The sequence below is a fragment of the Suricata suricatta genome, chromosome 8, assembly GCF_006229205.1.
Source record: "Suricata suricatta isolate VVHF042 chromosome 8, meerkat_22Aug2017_6uvM2_HiC, whole genome shotgun sequence".
NCBI lineage: Eukaryota > Metazoa > Chordata > Mammalia > Carnivora > Herpestidae > Suricata > Suricata suricatta.
The window spans coordinates 21532973-21556909 of NC_043707.1; the positions used below are offsets into that span (position 1 = coordinate 21532973).

The 23937-nt window shown below is 51.6% G+C and overlaps 3 protein-coding genes across 5 annotated transcripts; 2 read left to right on the forward strand and 1 right to left on the reverse strand.

Annotated features, from left to right (window-relative positions):
• The first annotated feature begins 462 nt into the window (after positions 1–462).
• MYLPF (myosin light chain, phosphorylatable, fast skeletal muscle) lies at positions 463–5903 on the forward strand. Its single transcript, XM_029946348.1, has 8 exons — positions 463–486; positions 3707–3745; positions 4358–4453; positions 4699–4774; positions 4972–5076; positions 5183–5261; positions 5568–5616; positions 5707–5903. The coding sequence occupies exons 1-8, from the start codon at positions 478–480 to the stop codon at positions 5809–5811; spliced, it is 558 nt and encodes a 185-aa protein (XP_029802208.1). The 5' UTR covers positions 463–477; the 3' UTR covers positions 5812–5903.
• A 184-nt stretch (positions 5904–6087) lies between these two features.
• SEPTIN1 (septin 1) lies at positions 6088–9648 on the reverse strand. The gene is made up of 11 exons (XM_029947686.1): positions 9606–9648; positions 9337–9430; positions 9141–9227; positions 8800–8923; positions 8334–8468; positions 8121–8238; positions 7474–7575; positions 7251–7350; positions 6860–7025; positions 6525–6615; positions 6088–6411 (listed from the first exon to the last, which is right to left on the reverse strand). Exons 1-11 carry the CDS (start codon positions 9606–9608, stop codon positions 6325–6327), a joined length of 1107 nt encoding a protein of 368 aa, XP_029803546.1. The 5' UTR covers positions 9609–9648; the 3' UTR covers positions 6088–6324.
• An 8419-nt stretch (positions 9649–18067) lies between these two features.
• ZNF48 (zinc finger protein 48) lies at positions 18068–22742 on the forward strand. Of its 3 annotated transcripts, none has more exons than XM_029947192.1 (3): positions 18068–18285; positions 18824–18917; positions 20122–22742. In XM_029947192.1, exons 2-3 carry the CDS (start codon positions 18839–18841, stop codon positions 21921–21923), a joined length of 1881 nt encoding a protein of 626 aa, XP_029803052.1. In that variant the 5' UTR covers positions 18068–18285; positions 18824–18838; the 3' UTR covers positions 21924–22742. The 3 variants fall into 3 exon arrangements, with proteins under 3 accessions (XP_029803052.1, XP_029803053.1, XP_029803051.1); XM_029947193.1 differs by lacking the exon at positions 18068–18285 and adding an exon at positions 18358–18402; XM_029947191.1 differs by lacking the exon at positions 18068–18285 and adding an exon at positions 18443–18656.
• Positions 22743–23937: the final 1195 nt, after the last annotated feature.

Below are 23937 nucleotides of genomic sequence, written 5' to 3' on the forward strand. Positions count from 1 at the left end.
CTCTCTCGCCGCCGCCCCCTCCCTCTCCCTCTTGCTCCGGGCGAGCTGCCGACCTCGCGCCTGCGCACACGCCCCGTGCCGGCTAAGCGGCCAGCGTTTCGGCGTTTCACGCCTGCGCGCAGACAGGCCCGTCGCGCTCCTTTTTTTTCTCCCGCCTCCCCAGAGTGTTTGAGCAAATAATAAGAGAGAGGGAACTGGGTTTCTGCCAATCGTTGAAAGAGTGGGTGGAGTTGGAGGTGGGAAGGGGCTGGGTAATTTGGAAAGAGGAAATGGAGAAGGCGGAGGGCTATAAGACCGACCAATGAGAGGGGGAGTGAAGGCAGGAGGAGGCGGAACGAAAGAAGCAACTAATAGAAAAGCGGGAGGCCGAACTCTCTGGCCAATAAAAATGGCTAAAGAGCGAATGACCGCGGAAGGAGGCGGGTGCTGTGCGAGAAGAGGCTCGCCTGACCAATAGGAATAGTAAAGAGGGAGCCAATGAAAAGGGTGAGTAGGTGGAGGGTAACTTGACAGACAGCGGTGTCTATTTGGGCAGTGACAGACAGCATCCGCAGTCAATAGGAAGAGCTGAGGAATTCTTAAAGTCTCCCAAGAAGGTCACGAAGGAATGACAGCTGGGGAGGGCGGGTCAAATTTGCTACTAATTTGCATTGTCAACCAATGAACGCATTCCCTCTCTTAAGCAACTGGGAGGAAGATAGACGGCTGTCTCAGCCAATGGAAGCATCCAAAGGGTAGGCGTGCTGCCAGCAGGCGGTGCCAGCCCAGGGATATCGGTGACAACCGGAGACAAGGGCAGAAGAGGGGTGACAGTTGGGGATAGCGCTGTGAGGGGGCGGGGGCCAGGGACATTAATGCAGCCTTTAGCCAATAAGAGTGCGGCGCTGCTTGGCTTGAGTCCTTTCTGGGCTCCCATTCTGCCAGCCTCTCTCTCTCTCTAAGTAGGCTCCACACCCAAAGTGGGGCTTGAACTCACGACCCTGAGATCAAGAGTCGTATGCTCCAGCCAAGCGCCTCCTAGGTTCCCATTCTCCATCCAGCTCCAGAGTCACCTGACTCTCGTGGTCTGTTAGACCCCACCACAGATTTAACGCCTTGATCAAGTACGCTCAACCTCCACTCCGTCTCTAAGTCTCATCTCGGTCTCACAACCAACTTCAACACTCAAAGCTGAGAGTCCCCAAATCCTCTCTAACCGACCCATTTCTCTGGATCCTTCATTTCCTATGAGAATCCCAAACCCTAAGTCCTTCTCCTCAGCTCTCCATCTATCTGAGCTCCTCCCCAAGAGATCTAGGCTCTAATTCCTTGGACCTCATCCTCTGAGTACCCCCCCCAATTCTGGTGGGCATCCTAGACCCCAAATTATGAATTCCCAGTAACAGGAACTCCCATATCTGTATTCTTATTCTTTTGGGGATCTAGGACCTATCCCAACAACTCCTATCCCCTCACTGCCACACTTCTCTGTACTCATTTTCTAAGAAACCAGACCCCAATCTCCTGAGCTCCCCCCTTGCTACCCTAGACCACAAAGACAAAGTCCTGACTTTAAGAGCCTCTCCTCAATCTGACCCCCATTCTTCTGAGCCTCTGGGTTAGAGGGCCCCAATTTCCATACAGAGTCCACCATCCTGAAATTTCAGTCAGGCCTAGCTCCCAATATCCAGGTCCTCCTTGGTTTCTGAGTTCTCTTAGGCTACTCACTCCCAGCTCAGACCAAGATCCTGGGTATTCTCATTCAGTGTCTGAGTTAGACATACAGCTCCTGATCTCCTCCTCAACTTCCCCACTTTTCATTTGACCCAAGCTACCTGAGCACTTTCCCTCTTCCCCTCTTTGGAGTTTTCTTCCCCTCCCAGAATCCAGGAATAAGGCTCCTCCCTGGGCCTAGACCCCCACGGTAACCTTATAAGGTGAGGCAGCTGTCGATTGAGGCAGGGAGGGGCCAGTGCAGGAGGCCAAGGGCAGCTGCTAAGTTTAGGGTGGCTCCTTCTCTCTTCTTGGAGACAACAGGTGGCTGGGCCCCAGTGCCCAGAAAAGAAAATGTCTTAGAGGCATTGGCATGAGGCTGGAGGAGGGAGAAGGGAGGAGGCATCTTCCTCAGCACACTGGGTCCTAGAGGAAGCAGGTGAAGGAGAAGATGGGTGTCCTTGCCAACTGTGGCCTCCTGGGGTTTCCTCGGCCACTCTTTCCCCAGGAGAGCATACCTCAAAGTCCCACAGTCAGCCAAGCTGGTTCTCACCCAGAATGGAGAAAGGAGCCACTGGCCATCGCAGCCCACCAGGAGGAGGTGACCAACTAGCATCCCTTTTGGTGTCTTTGACTCCCCTCCTCTCGGTTCCAACTTTTACAATAGGATCCAAAGAAGAAATGATTACAGACTCACATTCCATTCTGTTCTCCTGTTTCAAACCTTTCCAAGGCTCCCAAGTTCTCAACCCTCAGCTTGGCATTGAAGACCCTCCAGTCTCTGGTCTCCAGCCCCTTGCACCCTCTGCTCAAACCCCATTACCATTCTGACAACCTGATCTTGCACTTCTCCAGGCCTTTGCCCATCTGTGCTCTCTGCTTAGCATGCCTGCCCCTCTATTTCCACCTGACTCACTTCACCTGGCCTTCATAAAGTCATCCCCATTCTTCCAGACATTGCTGCTATGCTCTCTACTTCTGTGCTCCTAACCAGCTGTGAAGTCATTCTCTGCATTTATCCTGTCTCCAAAGCTAGACTGTAAGTCCACCCAGACAGGGCCTCACTATTCATTGTAATGATTACATTTCACTAAACTGTTTCCAAAGAGTGTTCATAGGAACATCTGCTTATGGGTGGGAATTAATGCCCATTTTACAGAGGGGGGGAAACAAGGCCCAGGGAATACAAAGCCCAAGATCACAGAGCAGGATTTCTGTCTAGTGTCTGTATTCCTGGTCATTCCATGATTGGCATCTTTTCTTGAACCCCTCCCCCACCATGAAGGGGATGTAGAAGACTTTCTTAATTCTTCAGCTTCCCCAGACAGCTATCTGCCTTTCAACTCTGCCACTATCCCACACGCATACATACACTTGACTATGAACTCCACAATGGGAGTGAGGGATTGTGCTTACCAAAGAGCACCCATGAAGCACAGCCCACTGGCACAATGTAAGTGTTCAATAATTTTACTGGGTTTAAATATGGAGGGATGCCTGGCTAGCTCAGTCGGTGGACCATGAGACTCCTGATCTCTGGATTAAAGTCAAGCCCAACATTGGGTGTAGAGATTACTTAAAAATAAAAAATATTTTTTAAAAAATAAGTAAAACCATAAAGTTAATTTCAAAATACGGAATGTTTTAAAAGTAAATAAATCTGGACCCACCCACTCAGGGGTGCAAGGGCCTAGTTCATCTCTTTCCCAGTAGTGTCCCTTGGTTTGGGTCCTCTCTGAACTCTGGCACATTCCAGCCTCCTTTTGGGAAAGAGAACATCCCTTCCTGCCCAGGTCCTAGTGAGACATGCATCCCAAGACCCACTCCCTCCTCCCTCCCTGGGCTCCAGCTGCTGCTTGGCCCTCCAAGAAAGGAGAGGCCCTGAGCTGGGCTATTTTGGTATCTGGGGTGGGCACCGACAGGGCTAAGGTTACCTTGGTATGTTGAGGGCTCCCTGGGGCAGGGCTATATAACCCCAGAGGGACCGCTCCAGGCTGACTCTGCTCCTTTCCAGCCAGAGCCACTGCCTTGCCCCCAGGAGACCGAAGACATGGTGAGTGAGAATCCCCCAGACCCCTCAGACCTCAGGGCAGCTTCACTTTTTAAAAGAAAGTAGCTGATTCCCAGTCCAGTAAGAGAAAAAAAATGAATCCTCCCTTTCTCGGCATTACTAATGGGGATCATATAGCCTAACGGACCCAACCAAGGATAATCTGCCAGGAATCTACACTCACAGACCTGTCCCTCTCAAAGCATGCTCCATACCTTTCTGCGCTCCCTCTTCCTAAAACCCTCTGGGACCGGCCAGGCAAGAATTCCAACACCCCTTTTATAAATGAGGAAGTAGAGGTTCAAGCAGGGTGAATGAATAGATTAGGGTCACACAGCAAGTGTGTGTGTGCCTCAGAGGAGGCAGGTTCAGGGCACCAAGAAGGTGAATTGTTGAGAAGTCCCACTTGTTGGGTAGGATGGAGGACAGGAATTTGGGGATGCAGCTTTAAGAAGTCCCCTCAGCAGAGGTCATAAGGAAGGGGAAGCCTAGAGCCAGAAGAGTTGCTTTAGAAAAATGACCCAAAGAACCCTGAATCTAATCCATTGCCTCCAGAAAGGAGTAGGGATTGACCCATAGATCCCTTCGTCCATCCATCCTTCAACCCCTCACCAGGCACCCAAGAAGGCCAAGAGAAGGGCAGCGGCAGAGGGCGGAAGCTCCAATGTCTTCTCCATGTTTGACCAGACTCAGATCCAAGAGTTCAAGGAGGTGAGAGGAGAAGGGAGACTGAAGACTGACCAAAGCCACCCCCTGCTGCTCCTCCCCCCATACCCTCTCCCTGGAATGTGCACCTGTTTGCGGGGGAGGGGAAGGGTTTAGAATTCCTTGCTCCCCTCCCTGCTTGGCATGTAAGAAGACAGCTGGCTGGGGGCCAGAATCTGGCCTGCCTGAGGTAGGGATGCCGAAGCCTGGCCATAAGACACCTAACTCCTCCCTGCCCCTACCTTTCACAGGCCTTCACGGTAATCGACCAGAACCGTGATGGCATTATCGACAAGGAAGATCTGAGGGACACCTTCGCAGCCATGGGTGAGCCCTTCATTCCACCCATAAAGATTCAAGGCTGAGGAGTCTTAGGAATTCAGAAGCCTTGGGTTTCAGCCCTGCTGGCCCTACCCTGGGCCTCAGTCTGCCCAGATGAAAAATGGGTGGGATCATCTGAACTTATGGGAAGGATCAACCCTTGGCCCCAGGACCCCACTCCAGCTTCCCCCACCCTGCTCCAGGGCGCCTCAATGTGAAGAATGAGGAGCTAGATGCCATGATGAAGGAAGCCAGTGGTCCCATCAACTTCACCGTCTTCCTGACCATGTTTGGAGAGAAGCTCAAAGGTGAGTGGAATGTCTTGGGTCTAAGTCCCCGGCTGCTCCTCCCCAGATTTTTCAAGGACAGACCCATCTAGGACCCTTCCGCTTCACATGCCCTCTGACCCTGCAGGTGCTGACCCTGAGGATGTGATCACCGGAGCCTTCAAGGTCCTGGACCCTGAGGGGAAGGGCACCATCAAGAAGCAGTTGTAAGTGACCCTCTCCAGCTGCTCACATACAGAAAGCCTCCTTAAATTCTTACCAAGGGTTAGGTATAAGGGAGGGAATAAGGGAAAAATTAGGACTATGGAAATGGGCAATAGGAGTACATTTTCACAGCACATACGGGAGGGGAAGAGCAAAAGCGGGGAGGCCAGACTGGGAAGCCAGTGAGGGATCTACAGTGACTTCAGTTTTGAAGATGGTACTAGGAATGGCAACAAGGATGAATTGGGAGGGAGTGGAAAGGAACCACGAAGCCCAATCTCAACGTCCCATATGTCACCTCTCTCCAGCCTGGAGGAGCTGCTTACCACGCAGTGCGACCGCTTCACCCCGGAAGAGGTGGGTTGGGATGGGCTCGGGGAGACGCCAAAGGGAGGGGGCAGGGGAGCCTACACAACCGGTAGGAGACGCCCCTGAATCTTTCCCCAGATCAAAAACATGTGGGCAGCGTTCCCCCCCGACGTAGGAGGCAATGTAGACTATAAGAACATCTGCTACGTCATCACGCACGGCGACGCCAAGGACCAGGAGTAGGGGACCCTCTTAGGCCTCTGCTGGCCAATGCCTCCTGCCAGTCCAACCCCCACCCCGACTACTAATAAAACTCAACTGGTCTTTGTTTCTTAGCTGCGGCGCCTTCAGTGCATATGTGGGAGAGGGACTCAGTTGGGATGCCCAGCTGAAACACTGCCTGGCACCAAGGCAGCGCCCAACAAATGAACGAGTAAATAGTGGCCCGCGAGGCCTGGGTGGGGCGGTTTCACCTGCTACACCCGCTACTTATTCCCGCTGGGAAAGCGAAGACTCCAGTGGCTTCGGGGAAACTTTATTGAAGTTACAACTTGGGTGAAGAGGGTTAGGGCGGGGCGGGAAGCTCGGGGTGGGGCGGGGCGGGGCCAGGGGCGGGTCTACAAACTCAGATTGCAGGGACAGGTTAGCCCGAGATTCCCGCTCCCGGGCGGACTTCGCAGGCTGGAGCTCCGAGATTAAAGGCCCAGCAGCCAGAGGCTCGGGCATTTGACAAAAGACGGACTGAAGGCGGGGGCCTCAGAGAGCGTCCGACTGCTCGCCCTGAGTCTGGCTCTGCTGCATCTGGGCCTGCATCTTCTCCAGCATCTCTTGCATGCGGCGAAGCTGTGCGAGACAAGATTGCAGGCGGTGGGACCGGGCGAGGCCAGAAAGGGACTTTGAAGAGGACTTAGGGCCTTGGCCGGTGGGGGGGGAGCGAGGTACTTGTACTTGCTCACCTCTTCATCTTTCTCGCGGATCAACTTCTCGGTCTCGGCCAGAGGCAGCATTGGCAGCGGGATCTCAGTAGCGCTCTGGCGGGAGAGCTTACTAGAGGGGGGAGGAGGGGATAAAGGGACAGGGAATCAAGGACGGGACCCTTGCTTGTGGGTCACAGCTGCGAAGCACGGCGTGGGGCGAGGTTGGGGTCTAGGAGGCAGGGCCATGTCTTTCGATGCCGTCAGCAAAATGGGTTGGGAAAGATTCTGGGGGAGTGGTCTGGATGGTGAAGGCGGGGTCCGGGACAGTGAGGGCCGGGCCTCGGGAGCACCTAGGACTGAGCTCGGGCTCTCACCTGCGGCTGGCTCTATCACGCGCCCCAGGCCGGGCCAGGCTCTGTAGGCAGCTGGCCCTGTAGCCCTCATAGAGAATATCGTGGGTCACCTCCTTCAGGTCCTGCAGGTGTGTCTGCACCAGCATCCGTCGCAGGTTCAGGAAATCGCAGTGATGTGGGTTCTCCACTGAGGGGCAGACCGGCGAGCGTCAGGGAGCTTCTTGGCCTAGTCGAGTCTTCCCGGAGTCCTGCCCCCACCCCCAAGTGAGGGTCTACAGTCCAAGGACCCCTCTTTTGACTCTTAAGCCCCCAGGGACCGGAGATCGCCCCAACTACATATGTTGGGTGCTATTAACTCAGGGGCGTTCTGGGCTCCCTGTTGGCCTCAGAACGCGTGCCCCACCTTACTCACCCTCCACGGTACCCCAGGAGTATCGGCGTCCTCTTACTGGACGGGTCCCGCCGTCCCTCACTACCTCGCAGGAACCGACGACTGCGAAAGGGATGCTTTCCTGGAGGACAGGAGTCAGGGATCACCGTTGGCCCCTCCTTGCCTGAAACCTCGTTGTCAGCTTCCACCTCCATATCCGCCTCCCCTGCTTCTTTCTCTGCCCCTTCCTCCTTTGCCTCTGCACCTTCATCTCTGCATCCTGCCTCTTGAAGTCCTCATCCTCATCAGAGTCACAGTCGGGAAACTGGTAGATGTTGATCTCCTCCTCCTTCAACTGGTCCCGGATCTGGGAGCAGACACAGAGAGAAACACAGAGGCTGTGAGCAGCAGATACTGCACTGTGGGAGACCGTGAGATACAGGTACCAGGTGGTCAGAGACAGAGAGGAAGACATGAAAGACAGAGATGGTGAGAGATGGACATACAGGAAACCCCAAACCAAAATCTCAAAGGGGTGGCTGGCTGGCTCAGTCAGTGGAGCATGTGACTCTTGATCTTGGGGTTGTAAGTTCCAGCCCCATGTTGGGTGTAGAGATTACTTCAGTCACTGGAGTGGGGGGTCATTATCCTGGGGCTGGAGGACTATCATATTTTTGCTGCCACTCTCAGCCCTTAGCAAAGCACCCAGCCCAGAGATTCAATTCGGAGCCTCCAGAGACATGGCTCCTTCCACCAGCTTACTGCCCATCTTCCTCAGAAACGTTCTCCTACAGACTAGCCTGATATTAACCAAAAGGCTACCCCAAGATCAAAGAAGTCAAAGCTGAGTTCAGGTTTGATGACGACGTTTGGTTTCATGTAGGGCCAAAGATAAGAGGTCACCAGACATACCCTCTGCTTGAGGGCCTGGGTTTCCTTAGGCATTAGGGCATCTGCTTTGCCAATGACTGGGATGATGTTGACCTTTTCGTGCACTGCCCGGAGAAAGGCCACATCTAGGGGCCGGAGCCTGCACAGAGGGATTGGTCAGTGTTCAATCTTAGGCCACACAGACCCTCCCTCACCCCTCCCAAATACCCCAGCCCCTCAGGGTATCCCCCAGACCCTCGGCCAAAGGGTGAGATGAAGTAGAGGCAGCAGTGGACACGGGAATCCTGTATGTTCTTCCGGTTCAGGCCACTTTCATCCCTAAGATACTGCTCAAATTGCTCCTCAATAAAGCGCACCACAGGCAGCCAGCTGGGGTGTGGGAGGAGAGAGTACGGTCAGAGGTGAGGGGCCACAGCATAGGGAAGGGGCCAATGCTAGCCAGGACTGTGGGGGTGGGGACTGATTTCTTTGGCTGCAAGCAAAGACATCAGAAGAGATTGGCAGCGTGTAGGTCAGGTGTCCAGGAAGCACAGGGCCCTTTGGGCTACCTGGACACCAGAAATAGGCCCCACTTTTTGGGGAGGTTGAAGGGCACCTGCAGGGGCAGAGCAGACCAGGCCTGTAACTGATCCCTCAGTCTTCACAGAGTAGCCACATCGGGAAGCTTAGCCCCCCCGCAACTCCTTCCCCTGCTCCTCACCAGTCTGAGCAATCCACTGAGTCCCCAAAGCCAGGTGTGTCCACCAGGGTCAGCTTCACCTTTATACCCCCCTCCTCGATCTCCACACCCCGGCGTTCAATGGTCAGCGTTTGTGCCAAGCGAGCTGTGGGGACAGGGAGAGGTCAGGGAGCTGAGTGGGAGTCTGAGACAGAACTGATAACCATTCTCAGTTGCCCCCACCCATTTTTCAGGGGAGTCTCAGAAAAGCAGCGAGCTGCCTGAGTCCCCCAGAAAGTCATGGGAGACCCAGATGAAAAGAAAGAGAGTGCAGGCTGGAGATGGGAGAGACAGAGTAACTGAAGAGGATGGGAGGGTCTTACCACTGGCCTCTGGCAGTTGCCGGTCCTCATAGAGATTGGTGAGAAATAGGCTGTTGATGAGAGTGGACTTTCCCAGGCCTGACTCCCCTGTAGGCAGGACAGACCCTCATGGTCAGGTGAGGAGACAGCCAGGGTCTCTTGAGGAACACCCCCCCACATACACACATACCCATCCCCTATACAAAATCCATCAGACCTGCTACCATGAGTGTGAAGTCAAAGCCCTTCTTGACCGACTTGCGGTGCAACTGGTTGGGGAGGGCGGCGAAACCCACATACTCCTTGTCCTGCTGGTGGGGGGTGGACAGTATGAGGCTGCTGGGAGCAGCAGGCAGGGCCCCCCAGTATCACCTGACCTCAGGAACGAGGAGAAGTCAGCCTACTGCAGGTTGGCCTGGGCCTGGCTACTCTCGGGGCAGGGGGCTGAGGGCAGAGATGCCTGTATTCCCAGGCATAAGGACTCACCATGGCCCTGCTAGCTCTCGCTGCACCTGCTGTCTCTCCCCACTTCCTCTGGTGAGACAGGAAGTTGAGTGTGGCAAATAAGGGGGCGGGCAGTGTAGGAAGCTGAGATGCTCGAACTGGGCCAGAGAGGTGGGGAAAGCCAAGACCAAGAATACCTAGAGTTCTCACTTATGGGATCCCTTTGGTAACTCCCCACCTGCCCACCCTCCACCATGGGAAGCTCCAATCCCTCAGTTCTCTGCCCAGCCTTTGCCATGCCCCTACTCTGTAGCCCCATCACGCTGGTGGGAGGTGGGGTGTAGGCAGAGAGGAAGGAAGCAGGTTGGTATCTCTAGTAAGTGACATGAAGGCTTTGACTGGGATAGTTAAAATAAAAGAAGTTCCCACGGTCTAAGTGGACCAAAAGTCATAACAGGATTAGAGGTGGGAGGGGCCATCAATTTTCCTTACCAGCTTATACAATTGATTCTTAAAAGAACTTTGAGTGTTTGGACACCACTGCCAGAGATACCTTCCTTTAGAATCCTGACCAAGGCACCCCCCCTGCTCCAGTGACCTCAGAATTAAGTCTGAGTTCTGGCCTGGTAGTCTGACCCTTCCATATCTGGCCTTTCACTCGCCCTTAGAGAGTGCCCACATCCTGTGTTCTGCCCACATTGAGTTTTTCCTTCTGCTCTTCTTGATCCTTGAAGAGCAGAAATCCCCCTCTCAGAAATCCTGCACAGCTACCCCAGGTGGAGTCATTTTCCCTCCTCCAGGCTCTAGCACCTTTCACAGGCCTCTCCAATGCTCGCATTTGTTTATCTGGCTCTTTTCTACCGGCTGAGCTTCTGAGGGCAGGGACTGTGTCCTATTCACGTCTATATTCTCCATGTCTTGCACAGGGCCTGGCACAGAGAGGGTGCCAATAAATAATATACTAGATGAACGAGTGCTTAAAATAACGAGTGAATGAAGGTGGTCAGGGCCCGAGGCTGAGATGCTGCAGAACATGCTAAAGGAGCCTTGCTTTGGAGCCAGAAAGAGCTCTGCAAACCTCAGTTTTACCACTTACGTGACCTTGGGCAAGTCACTTGACGTCTCTAAACTCCATTTTCCTTGTGGCAAAATGAAATACATGCAGGGGCGCCTGGGTGGCTCAGTTAAGTGTCCGACTTTGGCTGGCTCAGGTCATGATCTCATGGTTCATGGGTTCGAGCCCTACATCAGGCTCTGTGCAGAATATTTGCTCAGAGCCTGGAACCTGCTTCGGATTCTGTTGTCTCCCTCTCTCTCTGCCCCTCCTCCCCTCACACTCTTTCTCACTCTGTCTCTCAAAAATAAATAAATGTAAAAAAAAAAAGAAAAAAGAAAAAAGAAAAGAAAATGAAATACATGCGTCTCCACTTAGTTATCAGGGCTCCAAGTGGTTTCAGATGACATGGGTTTTGGACTCAATCAGCTATATACACAAACCCTGGCATTAGCCTTTATGAGCTGAGTGACCTCTCTGAGCCTTTCCAGCTAATCTCCTTCCTATGGCCTGTCGGGCCCTGCTTCATCTGGATCCTGTCTACTGCTCCAACCTCGTTTTCTTTTTCCATTCCTGTGGTTCTATTTATTATTTCCCTGTTAACCCCTGTTGTGACCTCAATTGTTCCCCCCACACACACTCCATATTCATGTGATGAAGCCCTAACCCCCAGTGTGACTGTATTTGGAGATAGGGCCTTTAAGAAGGTAATTAAGGTTAAATGGAGTCGTAAGGGTGGGACTTTAATCCAGTAGTAGGTCTGGGGTCCTTAGAAGAAGAGACACCTGTGATCTCTGCACAGGCCCAGAGAAGAGGCCATGTGACCATGTGGGGACACAGTGAGAAGGTGGCTCTCTGCAACCCAAGGAGACCAGAAATCAACCTCGCCCGAAACCAACTCTGCTGGCACCTTGCAACTGGACTTCCAGTCTCCAGAACTATGAGAAAATCAATGTCTTTTGTTTAAGACTCCTAGTCCGTGGTATTCAGTCATGGCTGCCGGAACAGACTTAATGCAACCTCATAGCTCACTCCTACCCCTCGCCCTAATGCGCTTCATGTGTAAATTTTTAGTTTGTATGCATTTTAAAAAACGTGTAGTATGCAGTGCACGTTTACACAAATGGTTATATCTATGGATACATATTTGTTAACTTTTTCATTCAGCACTTTAAATTTTTTTTTTACTTTTTTGTTTTGTTTTCGTGATCTCTATACCCAACATGGGGCTCGAACCCAGACCCCCAAGATCAAGACTCGCACGCTCTTCTGACTGAGCCAGTGCCCCCCGTTCAGCATTGTTTTTCCAGATCCATCCATGTTGCCATGTGTATAGCTTATCCTTACTTCAAACTCATTTCTATTACTGTCCCCTTCATGTAACCTTGGAGAAAAACCTCTCTGGGCTTTAGTTTATGTATCAGATGGGATTGGAGGTTCCTGCCACACTAAACTCAGATGTCTAGGATTATAGAGACATCATGATTAAGAGATGTGTGATCTTGGCCATCTTACTCTAACTTCTCTGTGACTTAGTTTCTTCATCTGTTAAAGACGAAATTAATAATTCTACCTCTTAGGGCCACAATGGGGATTCGATGGCCTAATCCACATTAAGCTCTTAGTTGAGTGCCCAGCATGGAGACGAGCTCACGCAGAATGCTAATTATTGCTAGCTTTACTTGAGCGGAGGGGTGTGACATGCCACCATCTCAAATCTGCTCCTTGCTGAGGATCCAGACAGTGAATCAGTCAGGGTTTTGGCCCTCTGAGGAGACAGAGACAGCCACAAGTAAGTGTGTCACAGAGCACTGGTGCTAAAAGTGTAGTGTAACAAGGAGATAAACAGAGCACTTTGAGAAGCCAAGGGAAGGGATAATTATACCCCTCCTCACGCCACTGCAACTCTTCCTCCTACATTTCTTATCGCTCTAAGCAGCCCTAAGGTCTTAATTAAAACTCTGAACTCCTCCCCCCTGCTCTCCACAAGTGCAGTCAACCCTTGAACAACACGGGTTTAAACTGTGCAGGGCCTCTTATATGCAGATTTTTTTCCAATAAATACAGTACAGTACTATAAAGGTATTTTCTCTTATGATTTTTTTTTAAACTTTTTAATTTTGGAGAGAGAAAGAGTCCATGTGGCGGCGAGGGAGGGGGCAGAGGGAGAGAGAGAGTATCCCAAGCAGGCCTTATGCCCAGTATGGAGTGTGATGCAGGGCTTGATTCCCATGACGTTGGGGCATGACCTGAGCCAATATTGAGTCAGAAGCTCAACTGACTGAACCACCCAGGTGCCCTTCTTATGATTTTTAAAAAAAAATTTTTTAATGTTTATTTATTTTTCAGAGAGAGACAGAGCAGGAGTGGGAGAAGAGCAGAGAGAGAGGGAGACAGAATCTGAAGCAGGCTCCAAGCTCTGAGCCATCAGCACACAGCCCGATGCAGGACTTGAACTCACAAACTGTGAGATCATGAACTGCGCCAAAGTCGGCGCTCAACTGACTAAGCCACCCAGGCACCCCTCTTATGACTTTCTTAATAACATTTTTTTTCTCCAACTTACTTTATTGTAAAAACACAATATATATACAAAATATAGGTTAACTGACTTTATGTTGTCGTTGAGGCTTCTGGTCAACAGTATTTTATTAGTAGTTAAGTTTTGAGGGAGTCAAAAGTTGTACATGGATTTTCAAACTGTGCAGAAACTTGGCATCCCTAATCCCTGCATTGTTCAAGGGCCAACTGAATATCCAATTGGTTTCCAAGACCTTCCTACCAATCAGAAAATTTTGTCTCCCTCTCTCTATACCCTCCAACCCCTTGCACCTGTCCTGGATTCAAACTGATCAGGTCTTCCCTGAGTTAGTCAACAGCTTTTAAGAAACTAGCATGTAGGGGCACCTGGGTGGCTCAGTTGGTTGAGCGACCGGCTTTAGCTCAGGTCCTGATCTCATGGTTCGTGGGTTTGAACCCCACATTGGGCTCTGCGCTGACGGCTAGATCAGAGCCTGGAGCCTGCTTCGGGTTCTGTATCTCCTTGTCTGACCCTCCGCTGCTCAAGCTGACTCAAGCTCTCTCTCTCTCTCTCTCAAAAATAAATAAAACATTTAAAAAAATAGCATGTATACTGGGGTGCCTGGGTGGCTCAGTTGGTTAAGCGGCCAAATTCAGCTCAAGTCATGATCTCATGGTTTGTGGGTTTGAGCCCTGCGTCAGACTCTGTGCTGACAGCTCAGAGCCTGCTTCTGATTCTGTGTCTCCCTTTCTCTCTGACCCTCCCCCGCTCACATTCTGTGTGTGTCTGTCTCTTTCTCAAAAATAGATGTTAAAAAAATTAAAAAGAAAAGAACATGTATAGTCATTTATTTGCTGTATAATCAACACAGTCTCACAGAAAAAGATAGAAAATGCAAATGGAATAGAAACATATGCCTTTAGGGGCACCTGAGTGGCTCAGTTGGTTAAGCATTCAACTTTGGCTCAGGTTATGATCTCACAGTTCATGAGTTCGAGCCCCGCGTTCAGCTCTTTGCTGATAGCTTAGAGCCTGAAGCCTGCTCTGGATTCTGTGTCTCCCTCTCTCTCTGCTCACCTGTTCACACTGTCTCTCTCTCAAAAGTAAACCTTAAAAAAATTTAAACAAATATATACATCTAATATCACTACCATGATATAACCCCATTTTGATGTTTATCCTTCTAGATTTTCTCCTATCTCTACAAATGTGAATAAACGTTATTTACAAAACTACGATCATACTATAACTTTGGAATTCTGTTTTTGTCACTTAATATGTTTTGTACATTGTTCTATAGTAAATACACATCTATATTATTTTTTGACATGTTCATTTATTTTTAGAAGAATGACATTTAACAATTTGATGAGTGCTTTTTTAAAAAAAAGTTTTTGGGCGCCTGGGTGACTCAGTCGGTTAGGCCTCGGACTCGGGCTCAGGTCAGATCTCACGTTCGTGGGTTCGAGCCCCGCATCAGGCTCTGTGCTGACAGCCAGCTCAGAGCCTGGAGCCTGCTTCTGGTTCTGTGTCTCCTTCTCTCTCTGCCCCTCCTCCCCTCATGCTCTGTCTCTCTCTGTATTAAAAATAAAACATTAGGGGCACCTGGGTGGCTCAGTCGGTTGAGCGGCCGGCTTCGGTTCAGGTCAGATCTCACGTTTGTGGGTTCGAGCCCCGCGTCAGGCTCTGTGCAGACAGCGAGCTCAGAGCCTGGAGCCGGCTTCAGATTCTGTCTCCCTCTCTCTGCCCCTCCCCCTCTCATGCTCTATCTCTCTCTGTACCCAAAATAAATAAAACATTAAAAAAATAAATAAATAAAACATTAAAAAAATTTTTTTTAAGTTTTTATTTTAATTCCAATTAGCACAGTGTTATATTAGCTTCAGGTGTACATATAATGATTCAGCAGTTCTAGACATCACCCAGCACTCATCACAACCGATGGATTTCTTCATCCCATCACCTATTTAGTCAATTTATCCACTCTCCCCCCCTCTGGTAACCATCAATTTGTTCTCCATATTTAAGAGTCTGTTTCTTGGTTTCTCTCCCCCGCCCTTTGCTCATTTGTTTCTTAAATTCCACACATGAGTCCAATCATACAGTATTTCTCTTTCTCTGATTGACTTCATTTAGCATCATACTCTAGCTCAATTCATGTCATTGCAAATGGCAAGATTTTGTTCTTTTTTCTGGCTGAGTAACATTCCATTGCATATACGTATCACATCTTCTTTATCTATTCATCAGCTGATGAACATTTGGGGTCTTTCCATAGTTTGGCTATTGTTGATAATTCTGCTATAAACATTGGGGTGCAAAAATATCCCTTTAAATTAGTGGTTTTGTATTCTTTGAGTAAATACCCAACAGTGCGATTGCTGCATCATAGGGTATTTCTATTTTTAACTTTTTGAGGAAACCATACTGTTTTCCACAGTGGCGGCACCCATTTGGATTCCCACCAACAGTGCCCACGAGCTCCTTTTTCCCCATATCTTTGTTACACCTATTTCTTGGGTTGTTGATTTTAGACACTCTGATGGGTGTGAGGTGAGATCTCATTATAGTTTTGATTTGCATTTCCCTGATCAGTGATGTTGAGCATCTTTTCATGTGTCTATTTATAGATATTTGGTATTTAGGTTGATTCCCTTTCTTCCCAGTGATAAACAATGCTGAGATGGGATGGACATGTTTGTGGTGTTATCACTGTGTACTTGTCCCACTTCCTTAGGGGAAGGGGAATTACTGAATCAAAGGAAGTCACATATCTAAGGCATTTGTGCATTTTAGCAAATTGCCCTGCGGGGAAAGCCTCTTGACTTGTCTAGTGTAGAGATGACATGAATTACTAGTGACATACTATTCCATTTCCATGCTTATTATTCAAACAATTTTGTCTAATCATTCATGTCACATGGTTTGGGGCCTGTTCAGAGGGAGGAAGATCCTGCCTTGAGATTCCTATGGGGCAATATATGGTGGACTGTTTTCATATTTAATTATCTAGATTAGTTCTTTTTAATCTTGCCATCAAATCTGCATAGCAACCTATGGCCCCACCTGGCGACCCTAGAAGGGCTTCTGTATCTTTAGACCCGAGTTCAGGTTCCGACTTAGTAACTTCAGGCTTTCTCTTCTCAAAGCTAGCTCTGAGAGTGAGTATGGTGTGTGGGCGTGGCCACCTTTCAGGGGAAGGTTCCTCCAAGAGGGGCTAGCCCTTTGCCATTTGGTACCCTCGTATCTCTGCTTTCCAGTACAAGTGCCTGGCACATGGGGGACCCTCAGAAATGTTTGTGGAACAAATGAATAAACATACCACTCTAGCTTCCACTGCTTTCCTATTATGTAAACTCAAGACATCATGATGCATTAAAACAGAACTACTCTCTATTCTCTTTGAGGGTAGATCTTAATCATCTTTAGATCTCAAGCTTCTAGCACATAGTAGGTTTTCAGTTAGTGTACAGGCAATTGTTCATTTCATTCCCTCTGCCTGGAGTTCTTCATTTGGCCCCTGCCCCAGCCAGCTCTGGACTTTGCCGAAATCTCAGCTGTTCTGTCAGGATTATCTCAAAAATATCACCTTCTTTCTTGGTCATTCCAGCCCAACAAGTAAAAGCTGGTATTTTTGGCTAAGTGCTTTACGCATATTATACATATTAATCCTCAACCATTCAAATTCGGTATCATCATTCCCATTTTACAGTTTAGGAAATAGGAAATAATTTCTGCAGGGTCAAACACTAGTGACAAGGTCAGGAATCAGACTCCACATAAATGGCCTTAAAGATGAAGTCCACAGCCACTACAGAAGGTATCTCTCTCTGCACTACATTCCTATTATATTTTATCAGATTGGTATAGATGTCTCATCCTTTGCACATCTCCATATTCTACTGGATCAAGAACTCCCTGGGGAGTTTAAGTCTAGGGCCTAGACAGTGTCTAGATACTGGTTTCTGATCCCTAAATATGTGCTAATTGGTCTGTGATCCTAGTTTCTGTCAGTGTCTAATATCCATGCATAGGAATCATCTAGAACCACGAAGTCTCACTCACACAGTTCAGAATGCTTCCTGCTCTCCCACACTATCCTGAACTTGTGCACGTAACCACACTCTTAAATTCTTTTTCATGGTTTGTGTATATGCCCCTTAAAACTGGTAGCATCCAAGGGTAAATCTTACCTGTGTTTCATCTCTTTATCCCAACTCTTGGCTTAGCATTGAGGTACTAATAAATGTGAATTAATATTCAAACCTCGGTCACCCCTCCCTTATCATCAGATAATAAACAAACACTTCCAAGAACTCCCCCTTTCCGCAAACGCAAGCTTGCCCCGAGTATAGATACTGGGGATCATGCCCCAGGTCCACTGGAATGGCCCCATCAAGCTGGGAAATAGAGTTTAATGTTTTAGCCTCTCCTTGGGTGTGGCCTTTGTAGGGTGGTCGACCTGTCCCTAGTCACCCAATGGCCTATTTCTTTGTGTTTTTCTTTGTCTCTGCCAGTTTCTCTGTCTTTTGTTCCTTTGCCTCTGGACCTGCTTCTCTCCAGATTCCCTTCCTTTTCTTATAGATCCTCCGACTGTGCGCCAATGACTCCATATCTATTATGTTTCTACATCTCTTTGTCTCTGGAGGCCAATCTTTTGCTCCAGTATTTTCGGTGCACCACTGTCTCTCGGTCTCTCTCGGCTTTTGCGTTCTGACTCGGAGTTCTTGGGTTACGACTTTGTGTCTGGCTCAGGGTCTCCGCCCCGGGCCTGATTTCAACGGCTGTCTCTCCCCAGCATTTCCCAGGCGTCTGCTTCTAGCCTCAAGCTGCTGCTCCGGCCTCGGTCTCCCGCAGCCCAGCCCCCATCCCCTCCCCATTCCCGGCCCCAGGCCTCTCGGACCCGCCGCGCTTTGTTTCCTGTGTCTCGGCGCCCCGCCCCCGCCCCGTCTGGGGTCTCCACCGCCCTTTGTTTGCCTTGGTCTCTCCCCCACCCCTCTCCCTGGGTCAGTCTTCCATCTCTCTTTGTCTCTCCGGGCCAGGGTGGCTGGCGCAGTCGGCCAGCCCCGGGGGTCGGCGCAGGTGGCCCGACACAGCGACAATTAAGAAGAGTCTTCGGCCCTCATCACCCGGCTCCAACCCAGGAGGTACACGGTTAATACCACCGAGTTCGGGCAACTGTCCTCGGCTTAGAGTAGCCCTCTCCGCGGCACGCGGCCTTCCGCTGGCCACCGAGCGCCGGAGGACGCGGGCGGCCTCCACAGGTTTGCAGCTCCTCCCAAGTCCTAGAGCGGCTTGGTGCGGCCTAGCGCTTCCGCTTCCCGTTCCCGCCCCCGGCGGCCGCCCCCGGGACGCCTGGGTCCGAGCCCCCTCCCCATTTGGCGCGGAGCCCGCTTTCCCCGGCCGCCGGCGGCTCCGGCAGCGAAACCCGGCCAAGGAGCTCGTGAGGGCGCCGGTGTGGCACAGCGGGAGGCGGCTGGGAGAAGAAGGGGGCGCTGCGGGCCGGAAGGAGCAGCAGGTGCAGGGACCGCCGGCGGCGCGGGCGGGGGTCCTCGGGAACCGCACCCCGCACATCAGACCCGGCCGCTGCCCGGTGCCGGCGCTGGCCGGCAGAGGGCAGCGACAGGGCGCCGCGGGCCGCACATGGCTGTGTGACCGTGGGATTGTGTCTGTCCCCTTGCTCAGGGCGGCTTGCGGGCGATGGAGCGCGCGGTGGAGCCCTGGGGCCCGGATCTCCAGGGCGCAGAGGAGAGGGAGCAGCTGAGAGGCGCCCGCACAGGTGAGGGTCGGGGCGGTGCCCCGCCACGGGCAGGTAAAAGGCTGGGTGGGGACTCTGGTGCTAGCTCTGTCTGGCCGAAACCTAGAAAAATCGGACGTGAACCGTGCTTCCAGGAGGAGGGGGAGGGGAGCAAAAATCGAGGGAGGGAGCCAGAGTTTCTGAGCACCTACTGTGCGTCAGGCGGTGAGGGGCATCATCGCAAGGACTCTCCCCGCTCCTGGACAGTCATCAGCAGCCTCACTGCCTCTGCCCTACTTCAGGCCTCGTTCTGTTTCATCTTGAGAATTGCAAAGCCTCCCCACAGCCCTTTTCAGCGATGCACTCAGCAGCCACACTGATCCAAGTCCCAATGTAATCCTGTTTGCCTTCTCAAAAACCTTCCCTACTTCCTTTCTGCATTCTAAAAGCCTTAACGTGGTGTTCGATCTAGGCCTTACAGGCTTAATGTAGTCCCAGCATCCCTTTCCAGCTTTAGCTTCCATTCCTCTCCATGGTTTACTCTTTTCTCTGCTGTCAGAGCTTGGCCGTATCCCCTTATTTCCTCTCTCGTGACCATAGTTATTCCAAGCCCACAATTATAATTATTTGTGCTTGATCTTATCTCTCCTACCAGCCCTAAGCATTTTGAGAGACAGGTGTGCGTCTGTCTGGGTCTTCTTAGGTACACGCAAGGTCACTGAAGTAATATATTACACGATGGTCTAATAGAAGAAGATAAAATAGAAATAATAAATACTAGGCTGTCCAAATAGAGACAGTATAATGCAGTGGTTAACACAGGCTTGGGAATCCGACAGAGCTGAGTGAGAAACGTGGTTGTAATACTTTCTAACCCCATTGCTCCTTGGCCTTTTGGTTAAGATTAAGTGTAATGTCGGTGCTTATCCGTGTAATACTTTGTCACCTTAAGCGAGGGACTTAAATTCTTGGAATCTCCATGTCTGTAAAATGGGTGTAGTAATAGTATTGTGTCACAGGCTTGTTTGCAAGGAGTCAGTGATGCTTAGCTCAGTATTAAGGGCGTGTTAAAAGGAAGTTACTGTTGATGAGAGGCACCAATAATCAGTGTTTGAGAAGTTCAGAGGAGAGAGAAGAGACATCCTTGTGACCACAGATTGTCAAGGAAGCCTTCCTGGGGAAGTTGCTATCAAAGATAGGAGCTGAGCCAAAGGGCAGGGTCTACTACTCCCTTTTGTTTCCCCAGGTATAGGGAGTGAGAATGTGGAGATTTCTCAGCCGGATGAGTTTGAACATACCCCCCAGGAGGATGACTTGGGGTTCAAGGAAGAGGAAGATTTGGCTCCAGGTCATGGAGTAGGAAATGCCTCTCTCAAACCTGAAGGCATCCAGACCTGGGATGACTTGTGGGTCCAGAGAGAGGGACCAGGAAAACCTCAGGCTCGGGACAGAGGTCCCCGGCTCCTGGGAGAGCCGCGCTGGGGCCAGGCTAGTGATCGGGCTGCCGTGTGCGGTGAGTGTGGCAAGAGCTTTCGGCAGATGTCAGATCTGGTGAAACACCAGCGGACCCACACAGGGGAGAAACCCTACAAGTGTGGGGTCTGCGGCAAGGGCTTTGGGGATAGCTCTGCCCGTATCAAACACCAGCGAACTCATAGTGGTGAAAAGCCCTACAGAGCCCGACCGCCAGCCCAGGGTCCCCCAAAGATTCCTCGGGCCAGGATCCCGGCTGGTGAGCGCCCCACCATCTGCGGCGAATGTGGCAAGAGCTTCCGGCAGAGTTCTGACCTGGTGAAACACCAGCGGACACACACGGGTGAGAAGCCCTACAAATGTGGCATCTGCGGCAAGGGCTTTGGTGACAGTTCTGCTCGCATAAAGCACCAGCGGACACACCGGGGGGAGCAGCCACCCCGGCCGGTGGTGCCCAGACGGCAGCCTTCCCGCGCAGCCACGGCAGCCACCCAGGGACCCAAGGCCCAGGACAAGCCATACATCTGCACTGATTGTGGCAAAAGATTTGTGCTCAGCTGCAGCCTTCTGAGCCACCAGCGCAGTCACCTGGGGCCCAAACCTTTTGGCTGTGATGTGTGTGGAAAGGAGTTTGCCCGGGGCTCAGACCTGGTGAAGCATCTGCGGGTGCACACGGGAGAGAAGCCCTACCTGTGCCCTGAGTGTGGCAAGGGCTTTGCTGACAGCTCTGCCCGGGTCAAACACCTCCGCACCCACAGCGGGGAGAGGCCTCACGCCTGTCCAGAATGTGACCGCACCTTCAGCCTCAGCTCCACCCTTCTCCGCCACCGCCTCACTCACATGGAGCCCCAGGACTTCAGCTTCCCAGGCTACCCTTTGGCCCCCCTGATCCCCAGCCCACCCCCCAGCTCAAGCCCACCCCCACCTCCTCTTGGCACGAGCCCCCCACTGACACCTCGAAGCCCTTCACACTCAGGCGATGGGCCTTTTGGCCTGCCTGGCTTGGAGCCAGAGCCTGGGGGCCCACAGGCGGGGGAACCACCCCCACCACTGGCGGGTGACAAGCCCCACAAGTGCCCTGAGTGTGGCAAGGGCTTCCGCCGAAGCTCAGACCTGGTGAAACACCATCGTGTGCACACAGGGGAAAAACCCTACCTCTGCCCTGAATGCGGCAAGGGTTTTGCTGACAGCTCGGCCCGAGTCAAGCACCTCCGCACCCACCGAGGTGAACGGGCTCGGCCACCACCACCGTCCACTCTCCTGAGGCCACATAACCCCCCTGGCCCAGCACCCGTGGCCCCTCGACCCCGAGTCCGAGCCCAGCCCTCTGGACCCAGCCAGCCCCACGTGTGTGGCTTCTGTGGGAAGGAGTTTCCCCGGAGCTCAGATCTGGTCAAACATAGGCGAACACACACTGGGGAGAAGCCATATAAGTGTGCAGAGTGTGGCAAAGGTTTTGGTGACAGTTCTGCCCGAATCAAGCACCAGCGTGGGCACTTGGTCCTGAGGCCCTTTGGTACAGGGGATGGTCGGGCAAGGCCCCTCAAAGAGGAGCCGCCAACAGGACTGGAATGATGGGGTCCAGGGAAGGTGGAGGCCCAGGAGACCAAAGGGAGGGTATCTGCTGCTTAAGCAGAGAAGAAAGGGCCGGGGAGGTGGTGGGAGGGAGAAGAAGGGGAAGAAATGGGAGAAAGGAGTGAATAGATAGAAATAGAGATTGGAGACCATGACCTTGAAGCTCAGGAAACTGTCCTGGCTGGGCTCAGTTGGGACCTTGACAGTGTGGTCTATACCCCCAGCTTCTAGAACACTGCCTTGTACTCTGAATAGTGTAGGCACTCAATAAATACTTGTTGAATGAATAAACTGGCCTTAGCCTGAGGGCCCTTAAAGAACTCTAAATACCTACTGCCTCTTACTCCGTTAAGAATTGCTCCTGCCCACCCCAGCCTTGCCCCCAGGAGGCCAGCACCCTGGCCAGCACCAAACAGGGTTTGACTTTATGAGTTTACAACAGTGAGACTTCAGGAGTTTGGGGCTGTAGAGAGGCAGGAGCACCTGCCTTGAACCTTCTGATGGGGAGAGCGTTGCTGTGTGGACCGCAGTACGCAGGCTCAGGCCCCTGGACATGGTCTTAGCCAGGAAGGGCGCTCTTGGACTGCCCAGACCCATCTGCCCTGACACACCTGGATGCTGGCAGAATAGACAGACCAGAGACAGCAGAAGGAGCACTCATGCACGCGATGCCAAGCCCAGGTCCTGGCGGACGTCAGCGGAGACAAACTGGCTGGGAGAAGGGCAGGACCGGAGTGAGGAAAGGCCAGGGAAGCTCCAAGGCAGGACAGCCACATTTCCTTCCATGTATCTCCTTGCCAATAAACTTTCTTGTCTGAAGCTTGGACTCTGCTTGTGTGTGCGTGCACAGGGGAGGGGTGGAAAAGATGTCAAAGCCTCACCACAGGTGAAGCTATGTGTCATGTCACCTTGTGAGGGTCTCTTACCCTCTTTGACCCCATCAAATGAAGTTGGGATAGTCTGCTGCTGTGACATCTGGTTGAGAGAACAGCCACCAGGTTTGTCAGCTGATGCCCCCGCCCAGACCCGAGTTCTGGCTGCCCACAGATGCCACCTACACCACAACGTCGAGCGCGGCCCCTAAAAGGAAAAACACTTGGCGCCACAGGGTGGGCTGGGTTCGGTGAGCGCCGTTGCTCTGGCGGCAGGTCCCAGGAGAAAGGTGGCTCTCCGTCTAGTACAGGCACTGAAGTCCCTGGCACTGATTCTCTGTCAATTGGGAAACCCCGCCTCCCTGAGGCCCTTTTTATTTGTCGGAAAACAGGTCATTTGACCGCATAGTCCAAAGAGAGGGCAAAAGGATGCCTCTTTAACCCCTGTAAAAAAAAAAAAAAACAACAACCACCGTATTTTCTCAGTGATCCATACGTCATCAGGAGGAGGACTACAATTCCTAGCTTTTTCCGAGAAGGGCGCCAATGGGGAGGAAAGCGGAACTGACCTGATTGGCCAGAGACAAAGAAGAGGAGGGCAGTTAACCCATCTGAGAAATGAAGTACAAGATTGCTTTGCAACTTCGCGGTTTGGGCGTCTCCTATTCTGCAGGGGGGAATGGTCCCCAGATAGAAGCTCTCGCGAGATCCTAACCCTCCGCTAGGCTTCCCTAGAAACCACTGAAAGCTTGCTAGAGCGCCCTTCTCCGGGTCTTCCCACTTCTGCCAAGTTGTTCAATACACTCTTGAAACCCTGGAATGTTGCATTCAGGCCTGGGATTCTTGGAGACTGGGGTCCTTAAGTGCACACACACCCGTCTGAACTGAGGCTTCTGGGGACTTTGGGAAGATCGTCCCTGCTGGTTTCCGTATTTCCCTTCCCAACCAGTTGACCTCCAAGTCGGCCTGCCGTTGTAAGGCTAAACCAAACAGACGCCATGACAGGCTTTAAGTTTCCCCTCTGAACTAGAAGGCCTAAGTTTCAGTTTCCCCAAACCTATCAGGCAGTTACACATTGCCTAGAGCAGGAGAGACCACCTTGCGGTATCCAATCAGAAAGGCCAGCTACCTCTCCCCACATT